At 40.9% G+C, this 16,555-nt stretch overlaps 1 protein-coding gene across 1 annotated transcript in view; it reads left to right on the top strand.

Annotated features, from left to right (window-relative positions):
* Positions 1-16,555, top strand: part of PEPD (peptidase D) — a gene marked incomplete at its 3' end in the record, with an annotated part of 105,834 nt that overhangs the window by 56,701 nt on the left and 32,578 nt on the right. The window contains exon 8 of the mRNA XM_010189601.1: positions 3,366-3,443. Coding sequence (XP_010187903.1) covers positions 3,366-3,443 — 78 coding nt within the window. The remainder of the gene's footprint in view (positions 1-3,365; positions 3,444-16,555) is intronic.

Genomic DNA, 16,555 nt, shown 5'->3' with positions numbered 1-16,555 from the left:
TTATGTACAGTAACTGGCTGGCTGTAGCGTTTACCTCGTGGGTACATAAATTTTGTAGCATTGTTCCCAGAGCATCTTTCCTGCCTTCATCTGGGGATGATGGTAAAGAGGCTTCCTGTGAGGAAGATTGGACTTGCACCTCTTGGCAGGAACGGGCTGGCAGTCTGTCCTAATTGGTACTTTAATTTGGGTCAGCAGTGCGTTTCTGATCTTCCGCTTGTCCCCAGCCATGAGACTTTACACAGAGATGGGGACCAGTCCTGGAGTGCATGTGCTGGATTTCTTTTGCATGAAAGACAGCTGGGAGAGCTTTCAGGAGCAGGTCTGCTGTGCCCCTAATGGATGTTTGGCCCAGGGGGCCTGCCCAGAGCTGTCCCAGGTGAACAAGGCCCTCTCACCCCAGTCACTTCTAACGGGCAAAAAAACCTGGAATGCATATGGTGTGCGTATCTGGTCCTCAGCACCAACTGTGCTCTCCATGGTACGATCCGGTTTACGCTGCAGAGCCAAGATATGCATGACAGATAAGGAGTCTCAAATGCCAAGAAAGATTTTGTGCAGCTTAACGCTTCACTAACGGTGCTGAAAAACAGATTTTTCATGCATCTTCCTTAACAGTTGGTGCCAAACCTTACAGAAATATTTTGTAAACTAAAACCTTTACATTAAAATGTGCAAAAGAAATCCCCCATCTTTGTATTTGCAGTGTCTATTGTTGAAGGCATTTGTGCAGTGCTTATATTTGAATATATGACTGGTTTATGCAGCTCGTATGGTATATGGCGCCGAGGGTGTCAGCATATGATAAGTAAACAAGCTGTCTGCAAATACATTAGCACTGAGTCATGCCCTTAGGCTTCATGATAATTTTTTAGAAGTTGATCATAAATATAAGCATGTGCTATTTGCTTCTCCTGCTTTATCCCCATTTTTAGAGGGACATGAGGAATAGTACCCGCAGCTAAAATCCTGACAAACTGCTGTGGAGCATATGTGTGTGTGTGTTGGTGTGCCTGCATGCCAGGTGTTGGGATTTTTAAATTATTTTTGTGCTTTTCCTGAAATACCAAGCGTGTGGGTTCACAAACAGGGTCATGCGTAGCACCAAGGTCATTCCAGTTGCTTCGAAGTGCCACCCACCCAAAATCGTCGCCTTCCACCTGGGAAACAGTTATTCAGGCAGCAAATGATGCTGCCTCCACTTGTTGGGCTGATAGCCCAGCACAGGGGTAGGAGCTGTCTCCGCTGCCATCACCTGTACATGAAAGGAGACGGCTGAGGCTGGAAGCACAGAAAAGCCCTTTTATTTTGATTGCAGTCTATTGCCCTGTTATAGATCCTGTTTTCAGATAAAGCAAACAAAGTTTGAAAGTGTCCTGGCATGGAGAACTGGAATTTTGGCCAGAAGGAACTATTCCACCAGTGCCCATGAGACAGGACATCTCAGATAGAAGCTCACATCTGTCTTCACCTTGATGGGCATCAGTGACCCCAAGATGGGGCTGTTTTTACTTATCTGCCCGACAGCGTAGGTTCCCAAGTCCAGTGTCCAGGAAGTGAAAAGCAGCCAGGTAGTAGCTGGTTATAAAACTGTGCATAAGCCATTGGACTAGCATCACAAAACAAATTTGTTGCAGCCTTAGTTCTGTGGGGTTTTTAAACTCTGGATTTAACAACTTTGATTTTTCCCTTTGGAGTGTGTAGAATTTTAAGAAATACATTTTGTATCAGAAAGTCATTCCCATTATTCCTTCCCTGCCTTATTGCACAGTGATTCTTACATGTTAAGAAAACAATAAAGACTTACTCCTTTCAAAATATCAACATGATCCAGCCCTTTAGATTGAGAGCCTTCAGAAACTTAAAGCGCCATCTACTTTCTCCTCCATAATCATTGCTTATGGAGTTTTATATCTGAATGACCAATGATCTATTAAATGTCTCATTAAGTACTTAATGTGTCTTGAAGGTAATCTCTTTGGATACAGTGCATGTTTACTGATTTTGTACTTGCACATATCAGAAGTCTAATATGAGAAGTAGGTCAGATGGCACATTTGCTCCAGATACAGCAAAAGACTCATTGAAATTGAGCCTCAGATTCCTTTCACCTAAAATATGAAGCAGTTCCACCATCACAGCTTGAAAGAATCAAATTTGAGCAGGCTGACCAATATAGTTTTGATGAAGGGTGAGATATGGGCTGACAAGTCAGCTGGAGGGGTCAGGGAGATGCTGCAGTGACCCTGTCCTAACATGTGTAGGACATGTAGAGAAGAAGTCTCCTTCTCTGGAGACATTCAAAACCCGCCTGGATGCCTTTCTGTGTGACCTGGTCTGGTGATCCTGCTCTGACAGAGGTTGGACTGGATGATCTTTCGGGTCCCTTACAACTCCTCATATTCTGTGATTCTGTGTATTTTTGATTATGATATAATTCTTCTAGCTTTTTGAAAAGAAAAAGAGAGAGAGCATCTCTTTGAGGAGCATAGTAAAAGAAAAATAGGTAGAGCTAGAGATCTTTCCCAGTCTTTTAACTGTTGTTTCATAGACCTGGGAGAGTATCAGTAGACAAAAGAGGATACTAAGACCAAATATAGGTCACCAAATGGATCATGGAGCTTCAGAAGCACAGAGCAAGGGTCCGTCCTTCTCTGGAGACGTTTTATTCCTGTGAATCAGCAGTTTAGTCTGAAAGGTTTCCAGGAATAAAAATCTTTTCTTTGCAATGTGATTTTTAATAAGAGGTAGGAATAGAGTGACAGTTCTCATGCCTGTACACTGCGAATGCTTCTCGAGCAGCATGCAGTGTAGCTGTTCCGGCAGAGATCATGTGTAGCCATGCCAGAGGTGAACTGGAACTGTTCACTTGGACAGCTGTATTTTTCCAGTCCCAGTGACTCCTAGAGTGTTTCAAACATGTCGAATTTTGCTCCAGAATATTTAACCTCAAATGGGGAAACATATCGCTTAGAAATTAAAAAAAAATAAAAATCCAGGAGATAATAAATGAGTATAGGTTGAAAAATTACTCTTGCGTAATTGCTTCCTTAGCACTGTCATGGATGTGGAAGTATTTATATGAACTGTGCTGAGTTCTGTCTGCAGAAAGGTCACAGCTTGCAGCCAGAATAGCAAAATGCCTGTTCTGTACCCATTTTTGCTGAGCAAGCTGCAGGGTGTGCTATTACAACCCACACCACGGCAGAGCCTGTGGCAGTTCTCACAGGCTGCAAAATTTCATGCTTAATATATGAATACACTGATGTTTGCAGTGTCACGTGTTTACAATGTTAATTCTCATGTTGCATGTTTTAATGTTTCTTCTTCCATTAATTGTGCTGAATTTTCTTTTCACTCCTCAGTGGGGAGAACTCATCTGTTTTGCACTATGGCCATGCTGGAGCCCCAAATGATAAGACCATTGAAGATGGAGACTTGTGGTAAGTAGCGGTTTAGAGTTGATGTGGTAACACTACTGCTGTTTCCAGATGTACATTGGATGTACATCTTGGACTTGATTAGTAAAATGATGGCTGCCTAAAGAGAAAAGCTTAAATCTTTAAAATACTATGTAATGTTGCATGCCAGACTGGTCAGGTTCCTTCCAGGGGTCCTGTATACATGCACCTCCAGTTGAAGGGAAAAGGGAGATCGTTTTCAAACACTTCTATGCCAAAAACGCTTATAATTTAGTTTAAGAAATAGCTGTATTCTCAATACAAGGGCAGCTGCAAAAATTGGAATCTGAATTTGCTCTTGAAGCTCAGATCCAAACCTCCACTCTGATGCAGGGCTGTTTTTAAAGAATTGCATCAAATCGCAATGTGGATTAAATCTTCAAATGCCTGTGTGCATGTGGACATCCCAGCCTGAAAGTGGACTTGTGAATGTGTGAGGAGGAGATCAAACCCATCTCAGTTCAGGTCAGGGCAGGGTACTTGTAGTTCTGTATCGTGCCAAAAATTTCTAAAAATGTTTTCATTAGAGTTTAGCATTGCCATCATACAGTTAGAAATGCCATACATTTTTCTCCACTTACATTACATGGCCACATGCAGTATCACTGCAGGAGTGAATGAAAGCACCAAATAGATTACTAGAAATGGAAAGGCAAACCTAATTGTGTGGTATGTAACATAGCAGAATATAGCTTTTGTACTTCACCTCCTAAGAGTTGGATCAAAACCCCTGTATTTATAAAAGAGCAGAACTAGTTTTGGAGAAGTTAATCACTGACATTCAGTGGAAGATATGTAAGACTACTTTTGGGGCACGTGCAAAAAGGGTGCAGGTATGTATTTTCACAGCTGAACGTAACAGTGTGGAGGAAAGAAAATTAGTATTATCATAGATAAGCTCAAAAGCTATTATGAAAAATAAATTGAATCTCAGAAGTAAAAAACTATGCCTTGTTGGCTAATGTTCTGGGCGCATCTGCAGGTGCTGCAGGATGAACTTACCGAATTACAGATCGTTAATTTCTTTTTAATACTGTAAAAACTTTTTTAAAAGCTTCTTGTACAATATTTTATATATTATCTCCATCTGTGCTGAATAGTGTACTAAAACCATCGAATACCAACATTAATTTATTGCAGAACAATACCTCTGGCTTGCAATCGTATTGGGCTTGAGTAGAAAGCATGCTGTGAGGTTTTTTTGGTTGGGCAGGACACACCAACATGATACTGTATGGCACTTGATAAAATTTTCGAAGAAATGTGTAGCCTACAGGAAATCCAGCATATGTTACTGAGGGAAGATGTGCCACAATGCATTGCAGTGTCCTGTATTTAAAGTTAAGGCCTTTAAATGGTGAGGGGAATAGTGTTACTGGGAGACCTCTGGGTGAAGGGCATGTTTACAACCCTTTTACTTACAGTCTCTGAGGGCAGTTTAGTGGATAGCTGAAGTCTTTCCTAAACACCAACAGCACAAACTGAGATTCCTAGCAAACTCAGGTTTCCTGCTGTACTGATGAAGTCTTAGAAATTTATTAACCTCAGATGTCTAAAGGTCAGAAAAGCACAATCTGCCAAGTACATTGATTACTTAACCACTCCAAAAGTACTGGAGTACAGCCCCGCTTTGTAACCATCTCAACAAAGAGAACGAGGATTAACCTAGTTTGAAATATCTTCTTGCTGAAACGGTCCAGTTGCATCTTTGTCGGGATGAGATGAAGGTTGTTGGTCCGTAAGTGCTCCGTGTGCGTGAGTGCCCACCCGGGCTTCAGTCTCTGCCCATGCCTCTCCGCTGGCTGATACTCGCGTAGCAGTCAAACTTGGCTCCACACGATTTTCTTAGTATTTTTCTCAAGTGAGAGTAAAGAAATAAAGAAATTAAGAAAGGGTAATTTCATTTGTGTAAAGGCGATTTAAAAATACACTCATTTTCCACAGTTAAAAATAGTATTTTAGAAAAAATCCTGAGCTAACGTGCCTCAGCAGCATACAGATGATGACAGGGCACTACCTGGGTGGTTTTACTGAATGCTTTTACAAATTTCTGAAGTGGGTGTAGGTGCACATATGTGTGCATACAGAACGGGTTATTGAAATGACAGTGTGCTGAATGTGTATGTATATGTTAGTGTTCGTATATTTGGCTCTCAGTTAAGCTTTTTAATAGCTACTGGGAGCCCTCTGTTGGATAATCTTAGGAAGGCCTGAACACAGGGAAAAAATGGCTTTGCTTCTGGTGAAAGAACTGTAGAAATATCTTGAAGTGTTTTAAGGCTTATTTCTGATTCTGCCAATATTTTAATATAAATCTAATTTAATGATTCCTATACTTGTATGTAATAGAATTGGAAGATTGGGTACTTGGTATGATTTTTATTAAATTATTCAGTACAATTCCCTATCTTTTTTAACATTAATTAGTGGATATGAATGGCATTTACGAGTTTTGCAGAAGTGTGCTGCCCAGGTTTTTTATGTACAAAGCAATGTCAGTAAATAACTCGCAGCACCTGAATATTAGAAAAAATAAATCTGGAAGACTAATGCTTTGCTTCTTTGAAACACTCAAGTGCATGCTTTGTTTGCTTTTTAAAAATACGTGTTACAAGGATTTGGTGGTGTCAACAGGAGATCACAGGCAAAAATACTTGTGCTGTTGCATCTTTAACCCTTTTTTTAAAGACTGTTATTCTGACTTCTTTAAAAACTGTGGCAAATTTAGAACAGCCTGGTTTTATCATGTTCATTTTTGAAAATTAATCTACACCAAAGAGGATTAATGCTTCTGTAAGAAACTGGTATGGAATTACATCTCTGATACTGCATCATAATCCACATTTTCACAGGTATAGCTTCTTTGCTAAAAGATCTCAGTGCAAGACAAGGACTGTAGAGGGAATTTCTGATGCTTCTTATTAATATAGACTGTCTCGATAAGCAGGGCTGTCATTTTCAGTCTATTAAATATTAAAAATGAAATGGCTAACACAAAGCGTTATGATTGACATAGAAATAAAACAGTATTTTCAGGGAAGTTTAGATATTCGGTAGATATGTGCACTTAGCTGATACTGATATTAAAAGTAAATATTGCAATAATAGCAAGTCAGTGTTTAATATAAATAATTCATGTATCTATAACATCTATGTGGTGAACATTTAAATTGTGTTAGCAGTGTGGTGTAGCAAGTGTCTGTTTTCTCCATGGTCAACAAGAGTCAGACAGACAAATGGGAACTGCAATTCTAGGCCCTTTCACTCAAGTGTTACCTTTAAATAAAATCTTCTACTCAGAATGTTACAAATCACAGTCTGCAGTGATGACGTAGGCTAACGTACAAATACGATTTTTCTTCTATCACCTTAAACCTATGACAGCTTGGATAGAAACTGAGCCCTAAACTGAGGTTTCCTGCATTATCCCAAGGTATTGCATTACTTGTGGTGTGCCACGATGCCTGCTGTTTCTGTAGGGAGGCTGTAACTGTGTTTGGTAATATGGAAACTGGAGTCACAAGTGGAAGCGTTTGTTGTAGTTTGCAGTCTCTTGCCCTGTATGTGAGAGGCCTCCATCAAGGCCAGCGCCAGAAAGTAACCAAACCAGATTTTCCAGGGGTTTTTGAGCCACCATCCCTGCTCACCATGCCAGTCCAGTTTGGGTCTTTCAAAGTTTGGTGGGAGGAGAATGATACGAAAAGTTGCTACTCAATAATTAAAAAACAAAACAAAACAAAAACCAGTGGACAGATTCAAGGAGCAGAGATCTGACTCCCTACTACGCATAAATCAAGAGCAAATGAACACCTGGGGCTCCTGTCCATTGAATGGTTTCCTCTGCATTACTTGTTCTTCCAGGGCAAGTGTCTCATGTTCTCTCTTTTTGCAGAATTGCTTTTGTTCAGACCTAGGGAAGGAGATTGGTTGAGTGGCTAGAGAGCCCTCATGGGACACAGAAACCTCTGGTTTCAGCTCTCCTCAAATTGTTCTCTGACTTTGGCTGGAAGTTATGACTTGACCCTGGGAAATGGCATCTGTGAAAAGTTCAGTCAAAGCCAGTGTGTTTCTGCAAAAACCATTTTTGTCAATGAATCAACATCTGCTTTCTTCAAAATGGATGAAACAAATCCCATTCAGTCCTCCCTTCTGTCTCCTGCCCCTGCCCTGTCAGTGCTGCAGCACAGAGCAACACCCCAGCTTTAGGGGAAGGAGAACACTGGCCATCAAAATAATATGTGGGGTGCAGCAGAGAAAGCCTCTGGGGCAAGGCAATCATCTCTTCTCACCTTTGTGGTTCGCTGGTTTGTTGTAGGAACCATCAGAGGCACTGAACCTGAAGTGTGTGTACTTTATGTTTTGATTTTGGGAAGGTATTCAGGAAAATGATAGTTTATTGCATTCAATTTGCTGCTTAGCAGTTCGTGCAGCCTGCCTTTGTGGATTCCTGGCGTTGCCGTGCACCGAAGGCACGTCAGGAGTTGATTGTTTTATTGCAATTGATCAGCAGGGCTCCTGCAACGCTTGACAAATAGAAAATGCTTCTATGATCTCAAAATAAAGATTGATTCTTCATGATGAGGCTCATGCTTAAATAATAGAAATGTGAGAAAATAAGCCTGACCTCAGATGTCACCAGAATAGATACAGCTATTACCTCCGATGGTTTTCTGCAGTTGTCATGAGTTGAAGGTCTTGGTCTTTTTATGGTGTCTGACAAATGTGTCTCAGTGAAAATTCAACACTTAGTGAGCAACTTTATTAGCAGGTTCACTGACCTTCAAGCACTTGATGACATTTTTGGGGGTTAGTTGGTCCATTCTAGTTTTGCAAAATACTGAAAATAATTATCTGTTCTGCTGAGCACTCAGCGTTTTTAGCAGTTTGAAATATCCTCCTAAGTCAGGGTGATAACCAAGGTCTGCCAGGTGCATGGCGTGGTCTCCTGTCCCCACATGTGTGCAGGTCCCTGCTCTGCATGCCATCGCCTCACCCAGGGCTGTGCTATATCTGCTCCGTGCACCCTGAGGAAGACGGGAGCTTTGGCGCATCTACGTGTGGAATCAGGACCCAATGCAGCACGGGCAAGCCACGGGGAATACAGGAGATACTCCTTCCTGGAGTGAGAGCCAGTGCAATTTATTAAGAGGGCTCAGGTGAAAGCATAAATAATGGGAGTACAGCATCCAACTGCTTGTGAAGCGCAGGGGACCTCAGAGAGTGAGGCCATTAACCTTGCATTCACAGTTGGCCTATCTATTATTTATAGAATACAACTAACTTTAGAAGTTCAAATGGAAGCAGGTAGGATCATCAGACGGCATCTTTCATTTTGTCTGACTTTCTTATAACACTCTCAGAGTTAAGTGTACTGATTTTGGTAGAAGTGTTGGGAAGAGTACAGTACCCTAAGTGAAGCAGGATGCTACCTCTGCAAAAGCTGACTGCTCTTTCCCCAGCTGCTGGTGGTGGCAGTAAAACAGGTTTCACCTGCACATATTTTTATTGCATTCAGGTACCAGAATTTAAGCAGTTTAAGGGAGTTTCGTTAGTATTACAAAATCAAACATAACCTGTCATAAAAGTACAATGTTAGTATAATGCGTGTTAAATGTTTTAGATATGTCTTGGCTATATTAACAGGTATTGTTATTTGCTTAGACAAATAATAGAGTGGGGGATATGGACAGCAATCAAGTGTTGCAAAAAGACAGAATAATTTAACTCTGAGGAATATTTTTGTTCCTGTTTCTTTCCTTAATATCCTAATGCAAATTTAAGGCATCAGAATAATGTTGACACCAGGGGGCACTAAAATAAGTGCTCTCTGGAGGATGATGATTGTCCCATGTTTTGATACTGGTAACGTGTTGTACTTCACAGAGCAAAGATACAGCATCCTTCCAGGAGCACTGCCTTTATGTATATAATGTGCATGCCACTCAAGTTGTGTTAAACTTGGGGTTTTTTCCTTCCATTTGGCACTTGTATTTACCTTTTAGTATTTTTTTTATCGTTATAACTTCTGGTGCTGTCAGAAGATCCTATTTAACTTCTAGTGCTCCTCCTCCTATTGTCATTTCAGAAGCTTTATTCATCATAGGGATTTTTTCTTGACTACAAATACAGGTAGTTGCAAATGGTTGTTCTGGATGAAATGGGGAGGTAAGTTGCTAAGTTTTCAGGGCTTTTTAATTTTTAATTAGTCAAAAGAGACGTAGGGCAGTTTTCAGACTTCCCCGAGTTGTTGGTCGCTCCAAGGTGTGTGAGGGATGTCGCAAAAGAAAGTTGCTTCCTGCACGAGCTGATCAGATTCAGTCACGCATGGTTCCTCATGAAGGCTAAGGCTTCTCTTAGGTAAAACAAAAGTTACTTTGCTAATTGGAGTTCTTTGACCTAAAAGCATAATATGTGGTAAATACAGTGAAAAGATTGTCATTTTTCTGTATAAGCTATGTGCATTATCTTTTATATATACACAAAATATGCATATGCAGTATACATATTGCATTGAAATTATGTGACCATGTTTATCTTAATATTATACAGCATTATTTGTAGAAAATGCACTATTCCCTTTTTTGCAGAAATAAGTGTATAATATAAAAGGACTTTTTATGAGTACTGAGTAGCTATCATTTAGTTCAGGAAAATAAGAAGACTTTCAATAAGTCAACTAAAAGACTTAGGTAGCTTGAAAAAAGTGTACTACAAAAAATGATAGAAGTTTGCTGTGACCTCTTTCCAGACTCTCTTTTTGGAGTTTACACTGTGTTTTATCAGGTTTTACAGTAATAATACGAACCTGTAAACCAAAATTCGATTGTCCAGGTGGGGGCAATGTTGCATTAAGAAGTAGGAACAGCCCAATCTTTTTCCACCAAATAGTGGAAGTCCTCCCTTTTCTACCCCAAGTACTTCATTGTCTGCTATTAAAACAATTTATCCTGCAGAACAGAATATTGTATTTATTACTTCTTGAAAGCACTGCTTTTAAGATCCCAGGATGTTAATGTATCAGATGTAAATGCTCAACTATTTTATGTGGGTGAGACTAGTATTTTCATTTGGCCTTATGTATTTTTTATGCATTTTGAAGCTTGGTGCTGTAATAATATGCAAAAATTATGGTAAGTTTTAACCTTTCAGTCTGCAGTTTTGAAACAACTTGTTGTTAGTTATGGTTTTGTTTCTAATAATAATACGTAGTACATTGCTACTACTTACTGGTTGATTGCAAAATCAACAGACTATCCATTTCTGAAATAATTCCTTTGGGTTGATTCCTCTGGTTTGATTAATATTTACTGTTTTCATCAGGTGTAGATATTTTTCCTTTTGTTGTACCTGTAGCCTATATTAATTTTATGGTAATCTAGAAAAATTGAATTTTATTAAAAATAGAAAAATATATTTGCTAGAATTAACAATAATTTTCCTCTAATTTAATATTTGTTCTGTTAGTACTGGTTAATTCGGACTATGAGGTTGCCTACTGTTAGAAATGTATAAGCCTTTAGCCAAAGCAGAGGTTGCTAAGTTTTAATAGCATGTTTGCTGTAACAAATTTTAGCTTTCCTTTAAGTGCTGTGTTATGGTCTGCCTTTTAATTTTTTTCTCTGCATATATTACAGTGTAAATGAAATATCTTTGTCACCTGTAAATGAGTTTTATTTGTCATCATTTTAGATGACAGCATAGTCTGAAAAAAACCTGAGAGCATAGACTTGCTATGGCTGCTGTTGGACTGAGCTGACTAGGGTGTTCATCTCTAACTGAAACAGGCGAGGTAAAATCTAGTGGTTTTTAATAGCTGTTGATTTAATATTGATCATTTATAAATGCCGTTGAGTATAGTCCAGTTTTTATGGTGGTCTTTGTTAGTACAGATACACATAAAGTATGTTAGTATGTTCTTGACAGATGTTGCTTATCTTGGATGGATTTCAGTAGCAAAGTATATCTCCTTGCTCTTGGTGGGGGGAATTCAATTGTATAATTCAAAATACAATTTTAAACCACTGTATGTCTTGGGGGGCAGGTACAGTTGTCTCCAACACACCCTTTGTGTATCCCCCCGAACCAGCTGTAATTCCCAGTCCCTGTGTTTGATGCAGCATTGGATCTTCTCTTGTATCTCCTCAGAGAACCACTTGTTACCCCATGGTGGAGGCACAGCTGTGCAGAGCCGGGGCCTCAGGAGGAGTTCTCCCAGTGTGATACTGGTATTACAGGCCGATTTCGGTGACAATACTGCTCCATATCTGGGCTGAGCCAATTTAGGCAAAATTAGGCAAAGAATATTTCTGGTTTCATTTGTACATTGCAGTACCATACTTTCAGCTTTAGGTGCTCCCACGAAGAGTAGGTATTTCTGCTAAATAGGAGAAAAATGTTCTTAGTGGCAAAATAACATGCTTGGCATGGGCATGGACAGCCTCCCTTCCCAAAATACTAGTTGCTGCCTCCATTACTGTGCACTTGGCTTGAGCATTTGGGCTTGTCCATGAAAAGGATAGCAACTGCCTTGGCTGGTTTTTTGCATTCAGTTTTCATCTTTTGTAGAGTGCTCTGAAACCCCTGGCTGGGGAATCCATTTGAGAACTGGTAGTTCAGAGGTTGCTCGAACGACCCCAGGAACAAGTACATGATGTCTAAAAACCTAAATGTACCTTAACCATTGGATACTGGCCCAGTTTTCATCATGGAGAAAAACTGGAAGCATTAGCCTTTTACTGCATGGACAGATGAGTGTGTGTGTGTGCACATACACACATAAGAAAGCTTGACAGTATTTACAGTAAAAATCAGTAAGTAAAGGTCTGACACTTCACCTACTCCTGTAATCTCCGGTGGTTGTTTGTCCGGGCCGGGGAACACAGGTCAGCATGTCCAAAAACAGCTGCTGAAAGCTCAGGCTCTTAAGTCCAAACGTTAACACCTAAGAATAGTGGCCTGCGTTAGAACTATCAAACTTCTACAGCTCACCTTTAGTAGGTACCTTCCACTTCTCAGAAGACATCTAGAAATGGACTGGTTTAGATAACTGCAGAATTTTAGTAACTTGAAAATGTAGCCATGGTGTTACCCTGTATCTCACATTCTGGTGAAGTTTGCCCTCCTTGGTTTGACAGGGAAGTGCTCAGCTGCCAATACAGGTTTCTCCTTGCACACTCCCTTCTCTTCCCTGCAGCTCTGAGATCCTTGATCCTTGTTTGAGCAAGTCAGCCAGAGCAGTGAATGCCCCAGATACTGCCTTTCCAATGGGGAGGCTCCTAACAGGTGGAAACTGGCCAAGACTTTGGGTTTGCCACCGTCTCTGTCAGGTTGACTTTTCAGCATAGAATTGTCTCTGCTAAAGAGAGTACTGTTGCTTATTAAATATGTCAATTAAAAATGGATAATAATTAGGGTAGTAAAACCAGAAAAAAATTCACCCATTCAGCAAAAAGACAAGTCAAACGGGTAACCCTTTTGTCAGAACTTCACCTGAGACTCCCTGATCTCTGGCATATTGCCTGCGTGGGTCTAGCAGAGGTGTTAAGTGGGTGGTAGTGACACTTCACCTTCTGCACCTTGTGAAGCCTCCATTGCTGCCACCTCCTTCTCCTATCCCAGCAATGCTACCTTGGTGTTCCCAGTTTTTTATTTGTACACAGCACTTCTGTATTAGAGACATCCTTCTGCTTAGCAGAAGCACTGGGAGATGGCATTCAGGGACGGATTTAGCTGTGAACAAGCTAATCAAAAGTTTTTGGCTCTTTGCTCTGGCAAACTTAACATTTTTAATAAGGTAATGCGAACTGCGTGGGAGTGGAAGAGGGGGTGATACTTGATCATGGAAATTGGTTTATTTAATGCGGACGCTTCGGGCTGTTGTCTTAGATTTCTTCAAGAGATAAATACTGTAAGCAAGGGACTCCTTCTTAACCTGTGTGTGAACAGCACATAAAATCTTACCAGTATACGTGGGTGCTCGCTGATCCAGCTCTTACATCCAGCTCATTCAGTGAATTCAGTGAGACTGAGATTTCATATCCTGTGAGACAGATGGATCTGAAGTTCTGCTTGGCTCAAATTATTGCGAGAGAGGACACTCCCACACACTTGTTGGTTGAGGAGACCATTTTTTCTCGGCAGTAGGGATGGAGCAGCAGAGCAGAGGCACACCTTCCCTGTGGCTGCAGGGCAGAGTGGGGTACAACCCACCTTCTGCTGCTCATCACCCCATCACACTGCTGCCCTGCTTCTGGGAACCAGTGTCTGCTGCAGTGAGAGGAAACTGGGCAATTATCTGTGTGTGCTGTGGGATCTTCTTTTGAACACAAGTCTTAAACAAAAAGCCAGTTGTTTTCTTTTGAATACCCAGAACCCCATTTCCTATGCAAGAAATACTCTGTGGCATTTTTCTAAGGTTACTCTATACTCCAGGGGTGCTGACAACCAAAAGCTGGCCTTAAATCAGCAAGCCAAGCCTGGCATTGGGACAGAGCCAGTACAACCTCTCTCTGTACCATGTCACAGCTGGGCACCTCTTCCAAAAAACCTTCCTGAGCATGGTAGGACTTCAGCCTATACTGTTCCAGTTCTCTGTTGGGGTTTGTGATGTTATCTTACTCTATGTTGTTTCGTAAATTGATAACTCCTGGCTAGCGAGGATACAAGTGGAGGAAAAAGTGTGTGTCACTTAACTCTCCCATTTCCTTCTGATATCATTTACAATAATTCATTCTTGTGGTCTGCTGTTAAACCGCCCTATTTCCAAATCGCTTGGCACGTTTCCAAAGATGTATCTTACAGAAATGCTGATACCTAATTCCCTTAAGCTTGTACTTGTTCCCTTTAACCAAACAAATGGTCAGATTTTGAATACTTCAAGGTTTAATTGCTGTATGAAGTCCAAAGCACAGAGTGGAGCGCTGCCTGTGAACTCGCAGCAGAGTACGGTGAGATCGCAGAGAATAAAATCTCCAGCTGAGGATGACTTGCTCTTACTGCAATAAGAGGAGGAAAAGGTTGTGTATACCTTTCTTACTGTTGTCCTAGGTCTGGGCTGGCACCAGTTCATCTGTGTGGCTGCTCATAGGTATGTTGGTTAATAATGGCCCAAAACCCTAAAACCTCAGTAAACGTCACTGAGTAAAGTGCATCAGTATTCATACCTGTTTACCTTTAACCTGAGGTATGAGGAGGGCACCGTAAGATACACCAATATCAGTTTTCTAATTGCTAGTCTTGCAAACCCACTTAGGGGAAGAAAAGGTTTGTCCTGAGGACAGAAGCTGGGGAGGATGGAGACTGAAGGAGAGTGGCACTCAGCACAGACCTGTGCCAGACTGTGTTGCACCAGGAGGAAATCCAGCTGGGTTTCACCGCAGTTGCTCTGTGACATTAGCGACTGTGGAAGAATGATTTGTTTTTATAACTATCATGAGGAGATTCAGTTCTGAGCGTACAGAGCAAGGAGATCCATAGAGCAGGAAGGTGACAGCTTTACATGTTAGCTCGTGGGAGTAGCTGTAGGCTTCCTGAGAAATGCCTGCGAGAGCTTGTCTTTGGGTTGGGTTGGTGGTTGGATCATAACCATTCATACACATGGCTCAGATATCCCAAATAAAGTATTGCTTCCCATTGTGATATTGGCCATAATTTGCTTCATTGCCTGGCAGTTTCAAATTATTTGACAATAAAAGTGTCAGCAAGCCTATAAAAGTAAAACACATGCTTAGAGGAAGATGCTGCTGCTTTTTTTAAAAAATGGTATACAGTGACTTTGAAGAAAAGAACTGTGGCCTTTTGTAGTCTACAGTTTTCAAATCTAAAGTGTTACACAAAGTGTTTTGTGATGCTTCACAGAGGTTAAGAAAGCTAAAATCTATATCAAAATGTGTATTATTTTTCTGGGCTGCAAGCCAAAAATGTACCTATGAATTTGCATTTTGTGGTGGCAATAGCCTGTGAAAGTAACATGGCCGCATGTTGTAACAACCCGTTACAACCTGTGTTGTTTCAGAGGGACGGGAGGGGAAAAGAGCTTTTGCACATGGTGTGGTGTAGCATTTCAGTGATGGTACTGATTTACAAGCCTGTATTCACTTTAAAATCAACAGGGCTTGAAGTGTTTTCACCAAACTCCCATCCTGGGTTTGGGCACAGGGAGCAGAACCCCAAGTTCGGTCAGACACACAGGGGCTGCTGCCAGTGGCACCGAGGACCTGCTGGGTAAGGGCTGGGAAGCTGCTGTAAGGAGGGGCCCATCCAGCCAATCCTTTCTGCAAGGCTGTGGCATGTGATGTGTATTTCTGCTTCTTTTCGACTTGATACCCTTTCATGTACAAAATGATTTTAAGTTGTGGTGTCAGAACTTTTCCCTGTGAAAGGAAAAGTAATTTTTGAGGTAAGTTCTAAAACAGATGGAGAAGGCAACTTTTTCTTTTTTGGTGCTGCTGGCTAACATTGTGTTAATGATACATAAGCAAGTCATTCTGTCAGTAGAGCAACTGACAGGTTATCTGATTTTTCTCATACTTTACATTGTTCAGTTTTAGTTAATAATGTTTACAGTATTTTGCAATATGTTTGGAAGGAAAGATGATACACGGAACTGAAACCTTCCTCAGAAGAGCTATCCCCATGCTTCCAAGAAGGGGTTTGGAGTGTTTTTGCTATACGTCTTTTACTTTATACCTTCTTAATAATTACTGAAAACAAATGGGAACAGTAACATGGAATTTTAAGAGAGTGCTCAAGTCTTCTGACTGTTAAATCTGCTTTATACACCATGCACTTTTCACCCTAAAATGAAGCCAGGTAGGATTGCGTTGCTTTTGCTCCCAACAAAGTGATGCAAAGCAAGATTAGCTTCTTTCTTGGAAGGTTTTGAAAGAGTTTGAGCTGTGCAGTAAAAGACTTCATCAGCTTCAAGCTAAATCAGTGAGCATTTTACATACAACCGCACACCTCTCTGATCAGCAACACTCCTCCTCTGGCTGCGTTCTTGTTCGAGACACCTCGGAAACCTGGCAACCTGAGACACGTTATCTCCACATTCATTGAAATCAGCAATTAACAGCTGCATCCTTGCTGAAAAAGGA

Source organism: Mesitornis unicolor, unplaced genomic scaffold, assembly GCF_000695765.1.
Source record: "Mesitornis unicolor isolate BGI_N332 unplaced genomic scaffold, ASM69576v1 scaffold11230, whole genome shotgun sequence".
In the NCBI taxonomy this organism is placed as follows: Eukaryota; Metazoa; Chordata; class Aves; order Mesitornithiformes; family Mesitornithidae; genus Mesitornis; species Mesitornis unicolor.
This window is presented reverse-complemented; position numbering and strand designations above follow the sequence as displayed.